Genomic DNA, 25,424 nt, shown 5'->3' with positions numbered 1-25,424 from the left:
GGGAGTAAGATAATTTGGTTCTCAAAATCTGAAGACAAAAGAACGACAAATTTGTTTTTACAAAAACTGGGAAAAATAAAATATTAAATATGAAAAAGAGTAATTGACATGCTTGCTTCTAGTCTTGATTCTGTTTCTGATTAGTTATGGTATAATGGACAATTTATTTAATCTGCAGCCTCAATGTTTTTTTTCATTTGTAGATTTACAAGTTGGTCTTGTTGAGTTCTGTCCTTTGTAGATCTAGATGTATGGCATAGACCTTTCCCACATATGTAGAATGAGCATCTTGTACTTGGTCACTTCCCATATTTAAAGTAATATGTTCTAGCTGATCGTCATCAACTGATGAATTTAATTAGATAATTAGATAAAGTTTCAATATAAAATTTCTTAGCAATGCAAGGCTCCAAGATAATTCTATAAGACTTATGATGAAAGGTACTTTTTGTCTCTAGAGAAGAAATAGTAAAGCCTGAATCAAATCAAAGATACTTTTTCTATACTTGATCTTTTTTGTGGATTTTCTTTGGGTTTTTCCTCACTACAAATCAGTAACTTATGTAAAACTGCTTTCCATTTCACTGGGGGTGGCAAGGAGGGAGGAAGAAATTATGGAGCTCTGAAAAAGCAGTATATTAAATTTAGTCTTACATGTAATTTGAAAAAAAACACTTTATTAAAAAAGTAATGAATTTGGACTCAATTCAAATCGAGGCCACTCTGTATTTTGAAATTCATTTTCAAAATTGTATAGTATTTGTCTGAGTAACTACTAATACAAGGAGGTATTTCTCTTTTGCTATTTTTTAAAAAGTTAATAGTTTCCTAAATCTTGTTTACAAGAATGAATAATGTCCCATCTAGGATCTAATATTAGTAACTTTGTGTACAATCAGATTGGACATCAACCACAGTCTCAACTTTCTCAACTTGGCCACATGAGAAATAATTATGCTTTTTTCTGAAGACTATTGATTCCTTCAAGAGACAACTCATTCCTTCTTTTAGCATTTAAGGGCAAAAATAATTTCAGACATCAGTTCTATTCAGTACTACTATAAACACTTTCTATCACAGTATTCTTTTCCTGTCAAAGCATAGACTGATATTTGAAAGAATATTTTTTTTTTCTTATACTAAGTTGGGGAAATACAAAAACTACCTGGCCCTTGATTTAAAACTTTCTTTTACTTTTTCTTTTCCTCCATATTACAGTTGGTAAGGAAGAGATTATTCCTCTTCCTAGAAATGCTTACTGCCATTCCACAGACTCATTTTTTCAATAGAAATGTTAAATGGACAACCACTTCTGTTTCCCCTTTCCTGTTAGTTCTTTGAGTGTGGGATCTGTATTAGTTAATCTTTTTATAGCCAATATTTTGCTGCATGGCAATGAACAGTCCACAATAGGTGTGAAACTATTATTCAATTACTTTAACATATGTGTTAACTATTACGTACTGCTTTCTATATTTAGAATAATTCATATTCTAAGGATAGCAGGACTTCCTACCTAATTGAAATATAATGATTGTGCCCACAATGTTGATCTGTATGGCTATAACCTTTTTGGAACTGACTTGATATGTTACTATTACATTTTTTTCTCAATTTTATACTTCTGAAGGGCTATTTTTATTCTCCTGGAAAAAAGAAAAATGTTGTAGCCTTCTTTTGAATATCCTACAGCTAAGACATTTAACATAGCCTCATTGAATGGACTGCCATTGAGAACACAGCAGTAAGGATTATAAAGATTAAATGAATTATTCATCAATGACCTAAACCTGATCTACTTTAGCTATATGATTCCTACTGTGTTGCATTATTTGACCATGACCTTATTCTCCCCTGAATTTCTGTTTCTATTATGTATTCTGAGACTGAGATATATGTTGTTGTACAGGCAAAATTTAGTAAAAATCAAGAGTACATGTTAGGAAAGTGAACCTGATGTCCTGGTTCTAGAATCCAAGTCAGGGTACATTATTTTTATACCATGACTCAGAGATTTCTATAAACTTCTGAAACAAGGGTTATTCACAGTAGATCCATGAATTTATTTGTCATATTATGATTAACACATTTCCTTCTTGTGTAATTCTATTTATTTTATTCATATTTTGACTTATAATATACTCTGAGAAGTCCATAGATTTCACCAAGATTCAAAGGTAATCTTTCTCTGAGTGCACCTCTAAATTTTGACTAGTCACAATTTGATGGCTTTTGGAGATTTTGGAGGGTGAAGGTCCAGGAATTCCTGCCCTCATGCTACCATCTTGGTTCCTCCTCTCAAAAGTCTTAAATTACATCAGATTATAATCATTTTTTACCTTACATCCTTTTCACATCTTCTCAAAGGACACACAATCCTCATGAGCCAAATTATCATCCCAAACCAAATCATTTCATGAACTTTCACACCCTTTCCTCCCAAGCATATTTTCTCCCACACTCCCTGCTCTCCCCACCCAGGGTACTTAGCCCTTTGTTATGTAAAATATGGATTAAGTCCAACACTGATTTAATGAACCATAAGAATCTCAAAGGGCTCTAATTACTGGGACACTTATTGTCTCACTTAAGAACTTTACAATTGATTGTAAGTAATGGGAGACATTGATTCAGGAAAGCCCAGCTTATGACACCCTCATCAGAGAAAGTGCTAAAATTTGTGAGCACAGCAGAATTAGAATAAGTCAAAGGAAACTGAGAAACTAAAGTTTAGAGTAAATTCCCCAGCTTTTCATCATGACTTTTTTTTGTCTCAAACATAATGATGTCATCTTGGACCTTTTCAATGGAGAAACAAGGTCCAATCGATCCAATATCCTCTCAATACAGTCTCTTCAATTATATTCGATCCTGTAATTATTCTAAGAGAAGTACAGTTCTCAAGAGTTATAAGTGTTATATATTCCCTTTTAGGAGTCTGTGCAATTGGATGATCTTTAACATTTGGGTTTTTTTGTCCTTCCCCTTTTCCTTTACAATTTTATGCATCTCTTGAGTCATGTATTTTGGAAGTCCTTTATTTCACTGTATATCCATCTTTTCCCCTGCCAGTATATGCTGAATTTTGCATAGTAGATTCTTTGCCTTCTGATACTTTCCCTCTGATATTTGTTATTTCAAGTGCTCTGATCCTTCAGTGTTGAGTTTGATAGGTCCTGTATGAGTCTGTACTGCCTTTATATTTAAATTGTTTCCTTTTTGCTACTTGCAGAGCTTTCTCCTTTATTTGAGTGTTCTGAAATTTGGCTATAGCAAGCTTTGGAATTTTTATCCTGGGTTCTTCTCTGAAGGAGTTCTGTGTATTCTTTCATTGGGTATATTGTCTTCTGATTCTAGCAGATTTGAATAGTATCCCCTGATAATATCTTGCATGATACTTTCCAGGGTTTTTTTTATCTAGACTTTCTGGTAGTTTGATGATTCATAAATTCTATCTCCTGGATCTATTTTCAAAGTCATTTATGTTTTCTAGAAGGTATTTTACGTTTTCTTCAATTTTTTTCAGCCTTTTTATTTTCTTTGATGGAATCTTGTAGTCTTGTATATTCATTGATTTCTATTTGTCCAATTCTAATTTTTAGGGTTTTATTTTCTTCAATTATCTTATATGTTTCCTTTTCCAGTTAGTTAATTTTACTCTTTGCTGACTTGCATTCCACATTGCTTTTTTTCCATTTTTCTTCTTTTTTTCTTTGGTTTTTAAATAGTTTTTTAAAAGTTTTCTATGAACTTTTGGATTGGAGTCCAATTCGTAGACTCTTTTGAGACTTCCACTGTGAATAATTTTTCACTGATTTATTCTTCCAACTTGACATTTTTATCATCATTATCTGCAAATTAGTTTTCTATAGTGAGTGCTCTTCTAACATTTTTGCTCATCTTTGTTTTAGCTCTGTTCCTGGGGTAATGGGAGTGTAGATCCAGACTTTTTATGCTGCAATTGGTGTCTGATTCCTGGCTTGTTATTGGCCAGGATGTTACATTTGCTGTCTAGGCTTTGTCTTTGCAGTTTTATATACTCATTTATGTCCAGGAACTGCCTTTTCAGTGGTTTGTTTTCTATTCAGTATTGTCTTTCAGTGCAGTCTTCCCAGGTTTCAGACTTTGTTTGGGGTTGGGATCCAACCTGCTGGCTTGCTATTTAGCTTCTAGTAACTATACTCTTATCAGGCTGTGGGAATCTGAACTGCACTGTAGTTTAAAGCCTCCTACTGGTTGCCCCACCCCTTGACATTACTTCCCTTTTTCCATCAAAGAGAAAGACCTGAACTAAAGGTATAACTTTGAAATATCTACCATTGAAAACTTATTTGTATCTTCTCTTTTCCTTGGTGGGATCTTTAGCTTGAATGCCAGTACAAATGCTTCTTTGGGAGGGAAAAACTCCTGAGGCATGTTAGCTTCACAATACCATCTTGGCTTCAACCTGGAAAACTCCACTCATTCTTTGAAATTTCATTGTTTAGTTGAAATTTTATTTTAGTTCAATCTCTCAATGGACTTTTTTGCACATAATTTTTATTGCATCATGACCTGAAAAGAAAATATTTAGTAATTTTCCCTTTCTGCATTTGATTATGAGGTTTTTATGGCCAAATATATGGTTAATTATTTAGGGAGATGCCAAAAACACCCAGGAAAAAAAGTATATTCCTTTCCACACTATTTTAATTTAAATTTCTCCTCATATATAGCTTTTCTAGTACTTCCTTCTTTCTTATATTTTGCTAAATTTATCTCTCCTGAGAGAGACTGAGGTCTCCTATATGTATGGTTTTGTTGTAACTCAATTAGCTTCTCCTCTAAGAATTTGGATGCTATTCTGCTTGGTAGATACATGCTTAGTGTTGAAATTTCTTCATTCTTCATACTTGTATATAGTACCATATAGGAGGATATAGTTTCCTTCCTTATCACTTTTAATGAGATCTATTTTTTTGCAATTGCTTTATCTGAGATAAGAATTGCTACCCTGCTTTTTTCACATCAACTGAAGCATAATATGATCTGCTCCACACTTTATCTTTACTCTGTGTGTATCTCTCTACTTCAAATGTATTTCTTGTAAGCAACATAATGTTATATTAATCCACTGTATATCTTCTTCTATTTTATTTAAAGTTCATCCCATTATTTCCACAGTTGTACATACATTCACAGTTGTAATTTCCCTCCATGCTAACTTCCCTCTCTTTGAACTTCCCCCCGCTCCCTTCATTTCCCTCCTCACCAGTGTTTTCCTTCTGAATACTACCTCCCACAATCTGAGTCACTTCTTTCAGGCACCATAAATTTTCTTCCCTATTTTGCTTTTTCTCTTATTACTTCCCTTCCTTTTATTATTCCCCCTTCCTACCACCTCCTCCAAATACTTGAAGGGTAAGATCAATTTCTAAATCCAACTGAGTGTATTTGTTATTCTACCTTCAATTCAAATTTGATGAGAATAAGATTCAAGTAGTTCTCATCCCCTCCCTTATATTCCACTACTGCAATTTGCTCCACTCTACCTCCTTCTTCTTCTTCCAGTCTCATTACAGTCCCCTTTTAATGCATTTTTTAAAAAAATCATACTATCAAAATCATTTCATGTACAAATCTTCAGCCTAAGTATAATCCCTCTATTGGAAATGCTATTCTCAAGAATATTGAGAATTTTTCCCCCAGATAGGGATGTAACCAGTTTAACCTTATTGAAAAGCAGTCTTTTTCTTTTCTCCTGTTTACCTCTTCATATATCTCTTGAGTTTCGTGTTTGAAGATCAAATTTTCTGTTCACCTCTGGTCTTTTCATCAGGAAAGTTTAAAAGTCAACTATTTCTTTAAATGTCTCTTTTCTCCTGAAAGAATGTGAAAATTTTGCTGGGCAGTTGATTCTAGGTTGAAATTCAAACTCTTGGTGTCTAGAATATCATATTCCAGAATCTTCAAACTTTCAACATTGATACATCCAGGGTCTGTGTAATCCTAACTGTACTCCTCTCTATATATATATTTTTCCCTTCTGACTGTTACAAGGATTTTCTCTTTAATCTGCTAATTCTGAAGTTTGGCTATAATATTCCTTGGCATTTTCATTTTGGTATCCCTTTTTAGGAGGTGATTGGTAGATTATTCTGATGTCTATTTTTCCCTCTTGCTCCAGGATGTCAGGGTAATTATTTTTGATGGTATCCTGAGGAATGAAATCCAGTCTCTTTTTTAATCATGGCTTTCAGGAAGTCCAATTATTCTTAAATTATTTCTCCTGAATCTATTTTCCAGGTCTGTTTTACCAATGAGATAATTTACATTTTCTTTTACCTTTCCTTTTTCTTGATTTTATTTAATAGATTCTTGATTTCTCATGAAACCATTAGTCCTATTTGGTTCCTCAAGGTGGCATTTTCATCATTTCATTGATTTTCCATTTGGTTGATTCTATTTTTAAAAGAGCTATTATCTTTTTTTTTCTAATTGTGCAATTTTATTTTTAAAGGGTTTGGGGTTTTTTGTCCTTTTTTAAAAATAAAATGCTAATTTTCTCTTGAAATTATTTTTCCAAATTTTCTGTTTGACTTTTAAAAATCTTTTTGAGTTCTTCCAAGAAGTTTTTCTGGACTGAGGACCAATTCATATTCTCCTCCATTACTTCACATGTAGCATTTCTCTTCTTGTCTGAGTATCCTTATTTCCATGGTAACTTTCAACACACCCTGTTTCTTCTTGTGTTGGGCAGAGCTTGCTTGAATATCTTCGGTGTTGAAAACCCTAGAGTCTGTTTAACTGCCCTGGATTAATGATGTCAGGAAATCCAAGGGGTTGTTCAGTGAACTGGTTTGAAAGGGATGCAGAGTCTCTCTCTCTCTCTCTCTCTCTCTCTCTCTCTCTCTCTCTCTCTTGATATACACACACACACACACACACACATATATATATATTAGGAATGTCAGTTGCCCACTCCCTACATTGGAAGCATCTAGGGCTATCTATCATTGCCCAATCATTGTCCACAGGCAGCCTAGTCACTGGACTATCTAAAACAGGCTGGGTTCACCAGGGCCTCTCTCTCTGGATAAACCATCAGTGCTGGGGAACTCAGTTGTCCTAGCTATTAAGAAAGGTAGGAACACCTCAGGCTATCACTGTACTATTTACATCAGAATGCCAGACCATCCTCCTGCCTAGCAACACCAGAGACTAGCTGTTAAGTTTAAGATGTCCAGGCTTTTTGGTTGAATGTGGGCCCTGTGCAATTTTGCTGGAGCATTCTCATCATATTGGAACTACCCACTAAGTAGCCACATCCCAACTCTAAAGTCTCTGCTCCTAAAGCAAAGAGTCTTAAGTTAGTTCTGCTTCAGCCTGCTGCCCATGCACTGTGACAGACTTTCTGGAAGATGTTTCTCTCTGATCTTTTGTATGTTATATTACTCCAAAATCTGTTAAGAGGTTGAATTTAGGCTGATTCTGAGGGAGGGAAACTCAGGAGCACTTAACACAAATCCTGGTTTCTCTCACCATTTTGACCAATAGTCTGTAGCATACAAATTTTTTAAGAAGAAATTAAGTGAGTTACATGCATTCTGAAATGTAAGGTAGATCATTTTAATTATATTAAAATAAATACCTTTGTACTAATAAAACCATTGCAATCAATATTAGAAGAAAGAAGAAAGCTGAGAAACAATCTTTTCATCAAGGTCTCTAATAAAGGTTTCTAATTTCTCAAATATTTGTGGAATTTAGAGAATTAGAGAATGATTCATTTCCAAATTGATAAATGGTCAAAGTATATGAACAGAGCATTTTCATACATTGAAATCAAAGCTATTTATAGGTATATGGAGAAGTAATTTAAATAACTTTTGACTAGAAAAATATAAATAAAACAACTCTGAGGTACCACCTCATACCTGTCAGATTGGTTGACATGATTAAAAAAAGAAAAATGATAAATATTACAGGATGTAGGAATATTGGAAAACTAATATGTTGTTGGTGGAATTGTGAATCTATCAAGGCATTATTGAGAGTAATTTGGGACTATTCACAAAGGCAACATAAAATCATATTTGCCATTTGATCTACCAATACCACTACTGGTTCTGCAACTCAAAAAATCAGAAAAAAATGGAAAGAAAGGAATTCTAGGTGCAAAATATTTATATCAGCCAATTTTATAGTGGCAAAATATTGGAAATTGAAGGTATATCCATCAATCTGAAATTTCCACACAAAGTATTGTGTTTTAATGTAAGATACTGCTATTATACAAAAAGAAATAATGAAAGGACAGATTTCAGAGAAACCTGGAAAGACTTGTAGGAACTGATGTAGAGTGAAATGAGCAGAATCAGTAAAGCAATTCACACAGTATAAACACATAGTCTGATAACAAACTACAAGTCACTCAGCTCTTCTCAAATATCCATGAGCCTTGACAAGTATTAAAAAAAAAACTCAGAAAGGTAAATACTATCCACATCCAGGTAAAGAAATGATTGATTCTAAATATTGATCAAAACATATTTTTGCTTACTTTATTTTTTATATGATTTGTATTTCCTTTTACCACTGTTACTAATAACAGAAATATTAAGAGAGAGTGGCAGGAAGGGTGGGGGAAAATTAAAACTGAAAATCTTGTAAAAAGGAATGGTAAAAATTGACTTTATATGAAATTGAGAAAACATACTCCTATTAAAATAAAAGAAATGCAGAGATAATAGAAGGGGGATTGGGAGGAGAGAATAATCTTTTAACTTAAATGCTTATTAGAAGAATTCCCAGGGAATTCTGGCCAAGATGTCAGAGTCCCATTACAGCTCAGACCTCTTCTCAAAGCAAAAAAATGCAAACTACTTCTGGCTCAGGCCCAGGTGTGTGAGCAGAAGAACCAGCCCAGCTGAGGAATAACCTCAGGCCAGGGTAAAGCCCAGCTTTGATTGAAGGCAAAAGAATTCAATAGCTCCAACTCCTCCCTTCAAGCTAAAGGAAAAAGCCTCAATCAAGGTCACAGACACTACAGAGAAAGCAACAAACACCTCCTACTGGCCAGCCAGAAAAACTGCACTCAGTGAGTAAAGCCTTTAATGATCCCAAGCCCCTGTGAACCAGCCCCTCCCAAAAGCAAGGTCTTAGCAAAATGAAGAAGGGTGAGCAGAAATGTGGATTCATAGAAAAATTCTTGGAAGGGAAAGACCCTAACTCAGAAAGACCTGGAATCTCTGAGGAGAATACGATCTGATCTTCAGCACCGAAAGACTTCCTTGAAGAAATAAGGAAGGAGCTTAAAAATCAACTGGAAAATTTGGGAGAGACAATTAATACCTTGCAACAAGAAAATAAAACCTTAGAAAATACAATAGGACAAAGACAAAAGGAGAATAAATCTCTAAAATCATCAGTTGGGAAAATACAAAAAGAATATAATTCTCTCAAAACCTCAATTGGTCAAGTGGAAAGTTCTTTCAAAGGTAGAATTGACCAAATGGAAAAGGAGTTGCAAAAGGTTAATGAAGAAAACACCTCCCCCCAAAAATAATGGAGTATACAGAAACTAATGACTCCATGAGACAGCATGAGTCTGTTAAACAAAATCAAAAAATAGAAAAAATAGAAGAAAATGTAAAATACCTCATCAACAAAACCACTGACCTCAAAGAATAGATCGAGGAGGGGCAACCTGAAAATTTTAGGACTTCCTGAAAACATTGAAGAGAAAAAAAATCCTGGACTTAATAGTACAGGATCTAATGATGGAAAACTCCCCTGATATCATGGAATCGGAGGGTAAAGTAGTTATTGAAAGAGCACATCAATCCCCACAAGAAAAAGATCCTAAAATGAAAACACCAAGGAATGTTGGGGGCAAATTCCAGAACTATCAAATAAAAGAGAAAATCCTGCAACCAGCCAGAAAGAAACAATTTAAATGTCAAAGAGCCACAGTAAGGATCATGCTGATGCTTGCTGCATCAACATTAAGGGATTGAAGGGCCTGGAATGAGATATTTCAAAGATCAAGGAAGCTTGGAATGCAGCCAAGAAACTACTTTCCCACAAAGCTGAGCATTCTCTTGCAGGGAAAAAAATGGACATTTAACAAAATGGAAGAATTCCAAACATTCCTGATGAAAAGACCAGGGATAAACAGAAAATTTGGACATCAAACAGGAGCTTCAAGACACACATAAAAAGGTAAAAAAAGGGTCAGTAAAAGGAAAAAAAAATGCAATCCAATAAGTTGAAACTGGCCATATCCCAACATGGGGGGAAAGGATTCTCATAAATCTTGAGAATTCTAACTCTAACAGAGAGAATATACCTAGCCAGAAATGAAGGACATTCATGATCTATCCATGAGACTGCTATCTAAAGAGATGTAACTGGCTTTAACCCCACTCTTGAAAAAGACTCTAATAACTCTCAAGAATTTTGACTCTATTCAATACAAGGGACAGACACTGAGAATTTTCTATGACTTAGATAGAATGATCTAAAAAGCACTACCTCCTTAAAAAGGGGGACAGGAAAGAGACGGGAGGAATGAAGGGATTGAATGTGGTAAATCTCACTACACAAAGAGGTACAAAAAACCTATGGTAATAGAGGGGAAGAAGGGAGCAGAGGAGAAACACCTGAATCTTCTTCTCATCAGAATTGGCTTAAAGTCAACCTACACATATTCAGTTAACTTATAAAACATCTAACTTTTCAAGTATTAAAAGGGGAAAGGGTGAGGGGCGGATGGAGAAAGGCATGGGGAGTGGGGGGAAAAGGGGAAATAAAAGGAGGGGAAGGGAAAAGGGGAAAAAGGGAAAGGGGAAAGAAAGGGAAGGGTGTGATATAGGAGGGTAAACACACTGAAGGGGGTGGTATTCAGAAACAAAATAGTTGGGAATATGGATAAGGGGAGGAAAGGGGGAAAATACAGAGGGAAGATAGCACAGAGGGCAATAAAGAATTAGTAATCATAACTTTGAAAGTGAATGGGATGAACTCTCCCTTAAAATGTAAGCAAATAGTAGAGTGGAATAAAAACCAGAATCCTATAATATGCTGCTTACAAGAAACTCATTAGAAGCAGAAAGATACATATAGAGTAAAGGTAAAAGGTTGGAGCAAAATATATTTTGCTTCAGCTGAAGTAAAAAAACGCAGGAGTAGCAATCCTTATCTCAGACAAAGCAGCAGCAAAAATAGTGTTAAAAGAGATAAGGAAGGAAACTTTATCCTCCTGAAAGGTACCATAGACAATAAAGTCATTTCAATGCTGAATATATATATATATATATATATATATATATATATATATATATATATATATATATATATCGGCACCTAGTGGGACAGAACCCAAATTCTTAGAGGAGAAGCTGAAAGAACTACAGGAAGACATAGACAGCAAAACTCTGCTAGTGGGAGACCTCAAACTGGCTCTCTCAGATCTAGATAAATCGAATCATAAAATAGACAAGAAAGACATTAAGGAGCTAAATAGATTGTTAGAAAAATTAGATATGGTAGACTTATGGAGGAAATTGAATGGGGATAGAAAGGAATATATCTTTTTCTCTGCAGTACATGGAACTTATACAAAAATTGACCATGTACCAGGACATAAAAAACTAATGATCATCTTCAGAAAGGAAGAAAAAGTGAATACATCTTTCTCAGATCATGATGCAATAAAAACTCATGCAATATTGGGTCAAGGAGATATAGACCCAGAACAAATTGGAAACTGAATAACCTCATTTTAAAAAATGAGTGGACCAAAAAACAAATTATAGAAAGAATTAACCATTTTATCCTAGATACTGATAATAATGAAACAACACACCCAAATTTATGGTATTCATTCAAAGCGACTCTCAGGGGATATATTATAGCTCTAAATGCTTGCATGAATAAATTGGAGGAAGAGGAAAGTAAATATGCAACTAAAAAAATTAGAGAAATAACAAATCAAAAATCCCCAATTAAATACCAAATTAGAAATTCTAAAAATTAAAGGAGAAATCAATAAAATCGAAAGCAAAAAAACTATTGAATTAATAAATAAAAACAAAAGTTGGTATTATGAATAAACCAAGAAAATTGATAAACCTCTGGTCAATTTTATTAAAAGTAAAGAAAGAAGAAAACTAAATTGGTAGTATCATAAATGAAAAAGGTGAACTCACCACCAATGAGGAGGAAATTAAAGTAATAATTCAAAATTATTTTGCCCAACTCTATGCCAATAAATTTGATAATCTAAGTGAAATGGATGAATATTTACAAAAATATAAGTTGCCCAGTTTAAGTGAAGAAGAGATTAAATACCTAAACAGCCCTAACTCAGAAAAAGAAATTCAACAAGCAATTGTTGAACTCCCTAAATAAAAACCTCCAGGGCCTGATGGATTCACAAGTAAATTCTACCAAACATTTAAGGAACAATTGGTTCCAATCCTATATAAACTCTTTGGAAGAATAGGGAAAGATGGGATTCTGCCTAACTCTTTCTATGAAACCAATATGGTGCTGTTACCTAAACCAGAGTTAAAAGAGAAAGAAAGTTACAGACTTAGTTCTCTAATGAATATAGCTGCAAAAATCTTAAATAAAAACCTGGCAAAAGGAATACAACAATTTATCACTAGGATAATACATTATGATCAAGTAGGATTTATTCCAAGAATGCAATATTAGGAAAACTGTTAGTATACTCAAATTATATCAACAACAAACCCATCAGAAATCATATGATCATATTAATCGATGCTGAAAAAGCTTTTGAGAAAATACAGCATCCATTCCTATTAAAAACACTAGAGAGTGTAGGAATAAATGGACTGTTCCTTAAAATAATGAGCAGTATCTACCTGCAACCATCAACAAGTATTATATTCAATGGGGAGAGGCTAGAGACATTTCCAATATGATCAGGGGTAAAACAAGGGTGCCCATTATCACCACTACTATTCAATATTATATTAGAAATGTTAGCATCAGCAATTAGAGAAGACAAAGAAATTGAAGGAATTAGAATTGGGAAGGAAGAGACAAAACTCTCACTCTTTGCAGATGATGTGATGGTCTACCTAGAAAAGCCCAAGAAATCATTCAAAAAAAAACTACTGGAAACAATTAGGAATTTTAGCAAAGTTGCAGGTTATAAAAATAAACCCTCATAAATCCTCAACTTTTCTATATATATCTAGCAAGATAAAACAGTAAGAGCTAGAAAGAGAAATCCCATTCAAAGTAACCTCAGACAATATAAAATACTTGGGAGTCTATTTGCCAAGACAGACTCAGAATCTTTTTGAAAACAATTATAAAACACTTCTCACACAAATTAAATCAGATTTAAATAACTGGGCAAATATCAACTGCTCATGGATAGGTAAAGCTAATAGAATAAAAATAACAATTCTACCAAAACTAAACTACCTATTTAGTACCCTATCAATCAAAATTCCAAACAAAAATTACTTTAATGAGTTAAAAAAGTTGTAAGTAAATTCATATGGAGAAATAAAAAGTCAAGAATTAACAGGAGCCTTATGAACAAAAGTGCAAAACAAGGGGGCTTATCCCTACCCGATCTAAAATAATATTATAAGCATCAGTCTTCAAAACTGTTTGATATTGGCTAAGAAATAGAGTGGTGGAGCAGTGGAATAGACTAGGTGTAAAAGCAGGAGATGATTATAGTAATCTGCTGTTTGATAAACCCAAAGAGTCCAGCAATTGGGATAAAAACTCCCCTCTTTGATAAAAACTGCTGGGATAATTGGAAGTTAGTATGGAAGAAACTTAGATTAGAGCATCATCTAACACCCTTTAGCAAGATAAGATCCTAATGGTTACAGGACTTAGACATAAAAAACAATACTATAAGAAAATTAGAAGATCAAGGACTAGTTTACCTGTCAGATCTATGTAAAGGGGGAGCAGTTTATGAGTAAGGAAGAGTTGGTGAACATCACAAAAAACCAATTAGATGATTTCGATTACATTAAATTAAAAAGCTTTTGCACAAATAAAACCACTTTAACCAAGATCAAAACAAATGTAATACATTGGGAAACAATCTTTACAACTAATGATTCTGACAAAGGACTCATTTCTAAAATATACCAAGAACTGAGTCATATATTAAAACAAAAAGCCATTCCCCAATTGACAAATGGTGAAAGGATATTCAAAGGCAATTTGCAGATGAGGAGATCAAAGAAATTCATAGCCATATGAAAAAATGGTCTAAATCATTAAGTATTAGAGAAATGCAAATTAAAGCTTCTCTGAGGTACCACCTCACACCTCTCAAATTGGCCAACATGACCAGAAAGGATAGTGATTATTGTTGGTAGGGTTGTGGGAAATCTGGGACACTATTACACTGTTGGTGGAGCTGTGAACTTATCCAACCCTTCTGGAGAGCTATTTGGAACTACACCCAAAGGGCAATAAAAATGTGCATACACTTTGACCCAGTCTGGGTCTATATCCTGAAGAGATGATGAAAAAGGGTAAAAACATTACTTGTACAAAAATATTTATAGCAGCCCTGTTTGTTGTGGCAAAGAATTGGAAATCAAGTAATTGTCCTTCAGTTGGGCAATGGCTTAGCAAACTGTTGTATATGTATGTCATGGAAAACTATTGTTCTGTTAGAAACCAGGAGGGATGGGATTTCAGGGAGGCCTGGAGTGATTTGCATGAACTGATGCTGAGTGAGATGAGCAGAACCAGAAAAATACTGTATATCCTAACAGTAACATGGGAGTGATGATTAAACTTGAAGGACTCGCTCATCCCATCAGTGCAAGAATCGGGAGCAATTTTGGGCTGTCTGCAAAGGAGAGTGCCATCTGTATCCAGATAAGGATCTGTGGAGTTTGAACAAAGTTTAAAGACTATTCCCTTCAATTTAGAAAAACACAGATATCTTATTGTATAATCCTGTTATTTCTTATACTTCTCGTCTCTTCACTAAGGATATGATTTCTCTCTCATCACACCCAATTTGGATCAAGGTACAATATGGAAACAAAGTAAAGACTGACAGATTTCTTTCCATGGAGGGGTGGGGGGGAGGGAAGTAAGATTGGGGGTAAAATTGTAAAACTCAAATAATATCTTTAATAAAAATTAATTTAAAAAAAGAAGAATTCCCAGGGGTAACATTCAATTCTGATTAGTTAACATTTACTTAGAGTTTGACATTACAATGACTGACAATGTATTCAAATGAACTTTAATTTTGTCATTTATTTCTATGTTAAATCTATTAAATCTATTCATATAATTTATTCCCATACAAATCTGAGTACATCATAATATCTTTCTTCTGGTCGGGGCAGAGTCTGAAAGACAAAGTCCAATCTAATTAAGATCTCCAAGAGATTGAACTTTTGAAATCAAGAATTTATAAAAAAGTAGTGAACTCTGACTCTCTCCAAATCATTTGTTATTAATAGTCATTTATCTCAATATATTACTTTATTTCCTGGATCTCCTTTTAAAATCCTGGACTGTGATTTTAGCTACCATATGCATCTTTAATAACTCTTCTTCTATGTCACTTGAAGTTACAATAAATTGCTGATAATTTATTTTATTTTATTTTTTCCTAAATTATTTTATTTATGATGTCCCAGAACTGTGATCATGCATTTTTGATAATGTGTTAATATCATCATAAAAATATCTTACATTTATACAGCTCTTTAAAGGTTATAATACATATTCAAATGATCCTTATAATGACCTTATGTAGCAGTTACCTTTTCTTTTACAGCTATAGAAGTTGAGACTCAGACATTTTAGATGAATTGTTCTGTGTCACACATAGCAGAAAATTAAGATAAAGAATAGGTTTTCCTTAACACCATATCAAAATAATTTCCTTTGTCCAAGATGGGTGAGTAAAGGCTTGCCAGAGCTATCTAAAATTACCTTCCAAAACATTTTAACATAACATCCTGAAATGAATTCTGGAATAGTAGAAACAAGTAAAGGTTGGACTGAAAGGACAAAAATAGAGACAAAGAAGGTTAAAGACCAGTTTCTTTAATTAATATTTTGATACAATTTCAAATAAAATATTAGTAATAAGATTATAGGAATATATCACAAAGGTCATTCACTATAATTTATACCAGCAATTTTGAACTAGTTCAGTGTTAGGAAAATTGCCATTGTAATTGACCATATCAGTAATTGAAACAGCGAAAACCATAATATCTTCTCAATAGACACAGGAAAAAGGGTTTTTGACAGAATGCAACATATTAATATAAAAACCTCTAGGTAATATAATAACAAAAAGATATTTTCTTTAAGTAGCAATTTGAATTTATTTAAAACCACCAGCAAGGATTATCTGTAATGGGAATGACCTAGAAACCTTACAAATAAGATGAAAGTGAAGCAGGGATATTCATTATTGCCATATTACTTAATATTTTACATGTGAAGGAAGATGTTATCTTCATTCAGAGAAAAACTGATACATAGAAGTATGTATAAAATGATTTTCCACACACTCACAAAAATATATATGTTTCTGTCTAATGCTACACATCTCTAGGGTGGGGGAATGGGAAGGAAAAAAAGAAAATTTGTATGATATATTTATTATATTTATTTTTTAAATAGCAAGTTACACAGAATTAAGTTACAGTTTCATACACAATCATTTATCATGCTATGTTATGAAAATGCTTATTTGATTACATGGATTTATATTTAAATAAAATATTGTTTAAGAAATGTTCATGATAGAAATAAGAAAAAAATTAAAGTTATTAAAACTGGCAGAGAGGAAAAAAATTATCACTATCTACAGTTGATATGATGATATACATAAAGGATCTTGGAGATTCATCTAAAAAGATAATTGAAATAACTAACAAATTTAACGAATTTTCAAGATATTAAGTTAACCCACACCATTAAGTTAACAACACCATTTCTGCATATGAATCACAAAGACCAAGAAGGGATAGAAAGAGAATTTCCATTTAAAATAACTACAGACAATATAAAATACCTGGAAGTCTACCTATCAGATCGAATAACTAACTGTAGGAACACAGTTACAAAACACATCTTCATTTAAGTAAAATCAAATGTAAAATTCTGAAAAAAATATAAATTTGGCAGGCCAAATCAATAGTATAAAAATGGCAGTTATACTTAAATTGATGTTCTTATTCAGTCCCATAAAGTTTTATAGAAATAGAATAAATAATAAAAAAATTCATCTGCAAGAATAAAAGATCAAAAATATCAAGAGAATTAATGAGAAATATACGGGAAAATGACTTAGTCATTTCAGATCTCAAACTTTACTTCAAAGCAGTAATCTTCAGAGCAATCTAATCCTGGCTAAGAAGCACTGAATTTTCACACTAAATTCCAAGATAAGGTCAAAATGGGTATATGGTTTAGATATAAAGGATGATTTCAAAAGCAAATTAGAGGATATGAAATAACATTTTCAAATTTCATATCTATGGATAAATGACAAATTTATGACCAAACAAGATACTGAGAGCATTGAGATATAAAATAGATCTTTTTGATATCAAATTTAAAATTAGAAAGGAAAAACTTGATAACAGTTTTATAACAATTTTCTCTTATTAAGACCTCATTTCTCAAATATGTGGAAAATTGTGTCAAATTTATAATTATATAAGTCATTTTCCAACTGATTAATGGTAAAAAACTTAGACCTATCAAACCTATTTATAATCATAGGGGGGAAATTGCCCAGATCACTACATTTAAAAGAATTCAAATTAAAACAATTCTGAGTTACCACGTTGATTACTTGAGGTGTTAGAGAAAGAAAAGTATTAAGATAGGTGAGAATGTGGAAAAATTGGAATACTAATTCACTATTGGTGGAGTTGTAAACTGATTCAGCCATTCTGGGGAACATTTTTGAACTACCTCAAAGAACTTAAAACTGCAAACCAATTAATGCAGTAACACAACTACTAGCTATGGAGCCCAAAGGAAAAAAAAAATTATAATGGCAGAAGGAAATTTATTTTAAAAAATATATGTATAGCAACTCATTTTTTCTGTGTCAAAGAATCAGAAACTGGGGAATATCTGAGCAAATAATGTTTATGAATGGGATATGCTTTTGTGACTTGAGAAATGGAGATGATGCTTTTAGAAAAAGAATCTTGATTTACATAAAGTGCTACAAGTTGAAGTGAGTAGACCAGTAGGAAATTTTACATAGTCATAGAATATTGTATGATGATTAACTGTGAATAGTGTAATAATTTTCAGCAATACAATGGTCTAAAACATTTTTGAAGCAATTGTGATAAAAAAGCTGTCTATCTCCCTAGAAAAATTAATGAAGTTTGAGAGTTGGGCAAATTGTGCTTTACCTTTACATTATTTGTTTTCCTTGGTGTCTTATTGAGGGGATCTGTTTTTTCTTTAAATAATATGACTAATATTGAAATTTGATTTTCATGATTGATATAATCTTTATCAAATTCCTTGCCTTTACATTAAGGAGGAGAATAGGTAAGAGAGAATTTAGAACTCAAAATTTTGAAAAATTTTAAAAATAGTTTCCACATATAATTGGAAAATTGTAAACCATAAAATATATTTCTGTTTAAAAAATATATGCCTTAAGACCAGAATGAACCCAATATAGTAGACAAATATTAGAAACATTCCCACTTGGAGTTGCCACAAAAATGCCTACTTTTACCATGTTTATTAGATATGATATTAGATAATATAACTATTCCATTATCAGCAAGTTCCTGAGGCAGAATTTTAACCTGTTTACTGACTCCACAATCTGACAAATTCTGCTGTATATTAAATGCATTTTTCAACAAGTTAAACTCAGTGTTTTGTCCTCTCATTTGCAGATGCAAAACTAAAGTCTACCCTGATGAACTTCCGAACACAAGTGTAGTCATTGTGTTTCATAATGAGGCCTGGAGCACACTGCTTAGAACTGTTTATAGTGTAATCAATCGATCCCCACACTATCTACTTTTTGAAATTATCTTGGTAGATGATGCCAGTGAAAGAGGTATGAATATTTTATGTGTATTTTTGTATTCCCATAGAAAAGTGTTACAATCATCAGTTGTATTGTTAGAGAATTTTTTCTCATAATTTTGCATCAATAGTCACCTTCAAGCCTCTCCTCTTCCCTATAAAACACTCCATTTTCTAAAACCTTCAACCATAAGGTTATCATCAATCTATTCTGTATATATTGTTTGGACATAATTATTTGCATGTTGTCTCACACATAAGTTAGAATCTTTTTTTACTTCATATGTAGATTAAAGGGCATAGAAAATAATCTTCTAAAAATATTTCCTTTTTAAATGATCTATGTGACTATAAAAGGTTTTACCAATCCAGTCTACCTTAAAATTTCAAGTGAACTTTTCTTTCTATAGTACTTCTTAAGTATATGTTAAGAACATAATTGCAGAGACAAAAAATAATTTTTAATTATAAGAACTAGATTTGCTAAAATGCAACATTTTGGCTTCTGATTAATAAAATTATAGTCAGCAGCCTTAGTAATTCCCTTTTTTATCCTTGGCCTCATCAACTACCTGGAAGTTATGGTCATAATAAATTGCAAAAGAATTGTACATACAATTCTCAGCGTGCTTTGTATTGTTCTCTTCAAGATGCCCTAGCAGAAATTGACCTTAATTCTATATTAAAAATTTGCTTCAATTTAAAATTTTTGCTCATCATTGAATAAGATTCAGCCTCTTCTTATAAATTCATCTTGCATCTTGCAGATTTTCTCAAGATGACATTAGAGAATTATGTGAAAAACTTAGAAGTACCGGTAAAAATTATTAGGATGGAACAGAGATCAGGACTGATCCGAGCTCGTCTTCGAGGAGCAGCTGCTTCAAAGGGCCAGGTCATAACTTTTCTAGATGCACACTGTGAATGCACATTAGGCTGGCTGGAGCCCTTACTGGCAAGAATAAAGGAAAATAGGTAAGAATTTATATTTCATATCTTACTTTATTATGATTGAACCTGTTAACAATTCTGGTGGAAGGCCTGTCAGATCTTCCATTTAATCAAATCTCTGCTTTTAATGATAATAATGTATAGACATAACAAAGATCTTAAAAATTATCTGTGCAAATATATGACAAAAATACAGAAAGGTGAGATAACTTGTTAAGGACTTTGTAGATTGTTGGTTGAAGAATAAAATGGAATTATCTGTCCTTTGTTATTTCCACTAGACTATTCCAATAAAACCTCAATTAAAAGAGCCACTATAAAGTACAGTAGCATTAATAAAAATCACAACAGCAAACAATGACAGTTTCTTTACATAGGATGTCTTAAAAATCATTGTGTGGGTTTAAGCTAAGCTTTAATTTTTTTAAGACTTTGATGCAAGACTTTTGACATACACATTGAAACATCCAAGTATGTGTGTGTGCTTATACATATTGAAAGATAAAAGGAAAGTATAGAGACTCTAAGCTAGAGAGAGACAAAAGATTAGGACAGAAAGAACATATTATTTATTAGGGGAACTACAATAGCACTGTTCTTTTGATTTCACCCCTATATGTAATTCCCCAAAACACCTTCCACAATGCAGATTAGTACCTGCTCTTCATCTTATAACATTATGTGCCTGGACCCTGAAAGATTAAATAATCTGCCCTGGGTGAAATTGTTATTTCATGTGAAAGGCAGGACTTAAATCTTAATTCTTAGACTGATCTCTCTATCTAATACAATGAGCTGGTTCTCTTTCACTCAATGAACAGTCCTCACAGATATGTGAATCTCTTTAGAAGAGAATAGCATAAAATATTAACGTTTTTGTGGGATTTGTTATGAGTAATATATATTCATCTAATCAAAGCATCAAATATACAATATCAAGAAGTACTGATGCTTTAATGTGGCTCCTTCCTTCCTGTTAAGAGTTACACTTATTGGTCTTATTTTGTATTTTAAATAATAATAGTGTTATATAATGTTTTGCTTGAGTAGTTATTCCATGTATAGCAAAAAGATCTTTGGGGAATTTAAATGACTATTTAAGCATCTAATACAGGAGCTCTCTATTCTGGGACTACATTTGCCATAAGTGACAGGGTTCTGTGCTTGCCAAGAAGAAAAATGAAGACTGTCAGCAAAATGAGCCATAGCAGTTGAATAAAACAGTCATAACCTTTCAGTCAAATGTAGAATACAGTTAATAAAATATTTTTCTTCTATCTTATATGGCATAATTTAGCAAAGTTGTCTTGCATAAAAAAAAACTGCTAAATAGTATAAATGTGCTCTCTTTGGCATCTATGTCATTAAATCATTTCTTATTATTTTAAAATTTATGGAATTCAAAAACTTTTTAAATTAAAAAAATGAATATGTCCATCTATTGTTAGTACATTCTTGAACTGGTGATTGGTTGATTTGTTGTCTTTCATGCTTGAAGAGGAACAAAATGCCACCCCTATTTTGCAGGCAAGATACAATATATCCGACTGTGTTTATGGAGAGCTTGGAAGGCTCTACCACAGGCCAGACACAAATACTCCACATGAATTGGAGTAGCAGTCTTTCTAAATAATGCACATCTCACATTTTTAAGCTTCTGTTATTCTACTTCACTCTTAAAGCAAGGCATCTTCTTTTATGCTGGCACGTCTTGCTGACCGGACTTTATCATTGTCTTCCATGTCATGCAATTAATTTCAAAATTCTTCAGAGAGATCTTTAATGTTTCTTGTATCACTTCTTACTTCTTTGTGAGTAGTTGTCCTTTGTAAGTTTTTTGAAAAATAGTCTTTTAGGCAAACATATATTTATCATTCAGAAAAAAAAAACTGCAAACCCATCTGAGTTGAGTTCTCTGCAATAGAATTTTTCTTCGGGGTTTAGCTTGCACAAAGGACTCAGTCTCTGTTACCTTGTACTGCTAGGTCATCTTCAGAATCTTTCTAAGACAATTCACATGAAAATAATTCAGTGTCCTGGCATTTTACTGGTATACTGTTCAGGTTTCACAGGGATTTAACAATGAGGTTCTCTTTGGTGGGACAAAAATCTTATACTAATGCCTTGAGCAAAGAGGGATGACTCAGCCAATATTTGTGGAGTCCAGATTTTGGCAAGTCATATCAGTTAGAAATATTTCGAATATAGGACAGAAAATAGAAATATCTATCATCTGATGACTTATTTCCCTATATCTAAAGTGCTTGCAATTTTGTTAAATATATAACATACAATATTAATTATTTGTCACAAGTCTTCTAAAAATTTACATTTATAAGACTTTAACTAGCTTAGAAGTCTACATTATACTCACATGCTTCTAGTGATAGAGGGATAGACACATTTGAATAAGAAATACCTAAATTCAGACCCAGGTTCTGATAGATGAGAGCAAACTGAACATTGGCAAGGAATTTAATTTCTTACTGCTACAAGTCACTCTCCAAGAATATGACCTAGAGAAACATTGACAATCTTCACCTGTGGAGGGATTTTCCATAGACAGACTTCCATAGTCTAATAAAAACTGTACTTATGCTCAAACATATATATGTGTGTATATACATACATGTGTACACACATGTATATCTTGATATGAGTGTTTTTGTATGGGAGATAGAATCATAAACCTAGAACAGAAAGGGAATTCAAGGATATCTAGTGGAACATCCTTCATTTTTCAGACTCATTGGGTTTATCATTTGCCCAATAGAAGAGATTAGAGGTAGAAATCTGAATGCTTGCCCTGATATTCCCTATCAATATTTACATACCCATATATATTCACAAGCAAACTTGCATATATTCTCAAGTGTGTTCATACATGCGTATATGCATATGCGCAAATCCAGAAAAAGATCTTATATATACTAAAAATATTTATTAATAATTTATCTTTATTAAAAGAGAAATCAATCTAAATTAAATATAAATCAATGCAAGGGATTCATAATAAGTGTTAGTATTCAACTTTCATAATTCTTCCAAATCAAGAACTGTTTCACATTCAATTCAAAAGACCCCTTACATTTTAATCAACTCTTTGCATCCAATATACTGATTATTTAACTCTTGTGTTGCTATAAACTCAAAGAATTTATCAGCAGATACCTTATTTAGTAGACATTTTTGAGCCATATCAGTGGCTTGACTCTGCCATACATATATATATATATATATATATATATGAAAATCAGTACTTTGTTTCATTAGTAGTCAGTTCTCAGTGACGTTTGCTGTTGGAGGCCTAGGTAGCTAGCTCTTTTTGAAAAAACTGTGAATAAAAGGATAAGGAACACTCATACAAAATTTGAAGAGATATGAGAAAGACCAAGAAAAACATCCCATTTTCCCCAAGTGGAAGATGCTATTTTTGCTGTTCAGAACCCCAAAATGCTTTCTTCCTGTCTCCTTCAAAGAACATTATACTAGTGGGATCAAACACTATAGTTACTAAGCCAATTTAATCACTGTATTTATCTTGCCTTAGGATGATTCTAACTATAATAACAGTCCAAATCCATGCATTCCCCCAAATCACATTATGTTCTAAGACTTTTACTTACATGAATCTATGCCCAGAAACACTCTCTTTGATAACCCATTTTCAGTCATATTATTCTTAGGATGCTTCCAAATATCAGACAGCACTTCCCAGTAATCTGCCTCTTTCCTAATCATAGCTAAAGTTTGCTGATGAAAATTACGTAAGCAGGGCAATTGTGTATAAACTCTAAACAACCAATAGTTCCTTGAATGGTTATTTCATGAAAAATAGACTCTATTACATCTTCTAAATTAGTACATAGGAAGAAAATTCAAATCAGTACATTCAAAAACATAGAGCTATGCCTACACAAAATTGCAGAAAAGGGAGGAGAATATGGAATCCAAAGTAAAGATAAAAGCTGTAAACTCACAAAAAATAATTTCTAATATATCAAGTATGGAAAATACTATCTTTAAAAATAGTCAATATAAAATTTAAACATTTAATTTAATTTTTCAAAAATTTATTTACAGAAAAACTGTTGTGTGTCCCATCATTGATTTGATTAGCGATGATAACTTTGAATATACAGCTGGTTCAGACATGACATATGGAGGTTTTAACTGGAAACTTAATTTTCGCTGGTATCCTGTTCCCCAAAGAGAGATGGACAGAAGAAAAGGAGACAGAACTTTGCCCGTCAGGTATGTAGATAATTTATCACAGGAAAAAAGTATGCCAGTCGATTGTCATTAAATTATTACAAGAAAATTTTGCTCTTTAAAAAAAAGAAACTAATAACTTTTTATACCCGACTTAGATTGTCTCTAAACCCTTTGTTCTTTATTTTTATAGTTACTTCTTTCATATAGCACAGACTGAACATGCAGTAGATATTTGATACAAACTGGCTGACTACATTAAATCTTCCTGAATATCACTTCAGTTCTTAGAAATATCTAGCATGCTTTTTTTTAAAAAATTACTTTGTTAAAAATAAAGCTTTAATTATGGGCCTTCCCACAAGCAAAGTAGACATGATTATTCCCACTTGAAGATTACATCAAATATATATCAATACCACACACACATATTCAAACCACATACACACACACACACACACTCTCTCACACACAAACACACAGACACACACACACACACACACACACACACACACACACACACACACAAAGTTGGTGATAAATGAGCAAAACAAAAGTCCTGGTGGAAGGTACAGGAACCTTGGAAAACTTAGGATTTAATGTATCTCATTTCTAAAAAGTTTTTCCAACCAAGAAAACATTTAAAAATAGCAATAACTGAAATCACTCTATAAATTCTTTCATGCAATCTCCTTTAGAGGTAGATGTCCTGAATGTTGGTGCTAAAGAAGATGTAATTTAGAAATGCTTGATAAAATATAATATTGAAGGAAATATAAGAAAGATTCTAAATGTTTTCCACTTTTCATTTTGTGGTATTATGCATGTTTGCAGGTATATATGCATGTTTGCATGTATATATGCTCATATACATTTGCATAAACACATTTTGTATATATGTATGTATAAATACATATATATATATATATATATATATATATCCATATTCTATAGTCTCCTGGATGTTTTCTTTCACTTGAATACATATATGTATAATTCTGTGCAAGATCTAAAATTACATTATTGAAAGATATGAGAACTCAAGCTATATGAGTGTACATCATTTATCAGACTTATTTTTTAAAAAATGATTTTCTCTATTCCACTGCTTTGTCCAATTTGAATCTTTAAAATAAAAGAAATCCTTACAACAAACTCATATAACCCAGCAAAGCATATTCCAACATTGATCATAGCCCAAAACATAT

General features: G+C 32.7%; 1 protein-coding gene across 1 annotated transcript in view; it reads left to right on the top strand.

Moving 5' to 3' along the window:
* Nucleotides 1-25,424, top strand: part of GALNT13 (polypeptide N-acetylgalactosaminyltransferase 13) — an 870,176-nt gene that overhangs the window by 463,513 nt on the left and 381,239 nt on the right. Inside the window, exons 4-6 of the mRNA XM_074215960.1 lie at nucleotides 18,918-19,084; nucleotides 19,821-20,028; nucleotides 24,088-24,258. Coding sequence (XP_074072061.1) covers nucleotides 18,918-19,084; nucleotides 19,821-20,028; nucleotides 24,088-24,258 — 546 coding nt within the window. The remainder of the gene's footprint in view (nucleotides 1-18,917; nucleotides 19,085-19,820; nucleotides 20,029-24,087; nucleotides 24,259-25,424) is intronic.

The sequence above is a fragment of the Macrotis lagotis genome, chromosome 1 (genome assembly GCF_037893015.1).
Source record: "Macrotis lagotis isolate mMagLag1 chromosome 1, bilby.v1.9.chrom.fasta, whole genome shotgun sequence".
Taxonomy (NCBI): Eukaryota; Metazoa; Chordata; class Mammalia; order Peramelemorphia; family Peramelidae; genus Macrotis; species Macrotis lagotis.
Note: the sequence above shows the minus strand (reverse complement) of the source record. Positions and strands in the feature narration are given on the sequence as shown.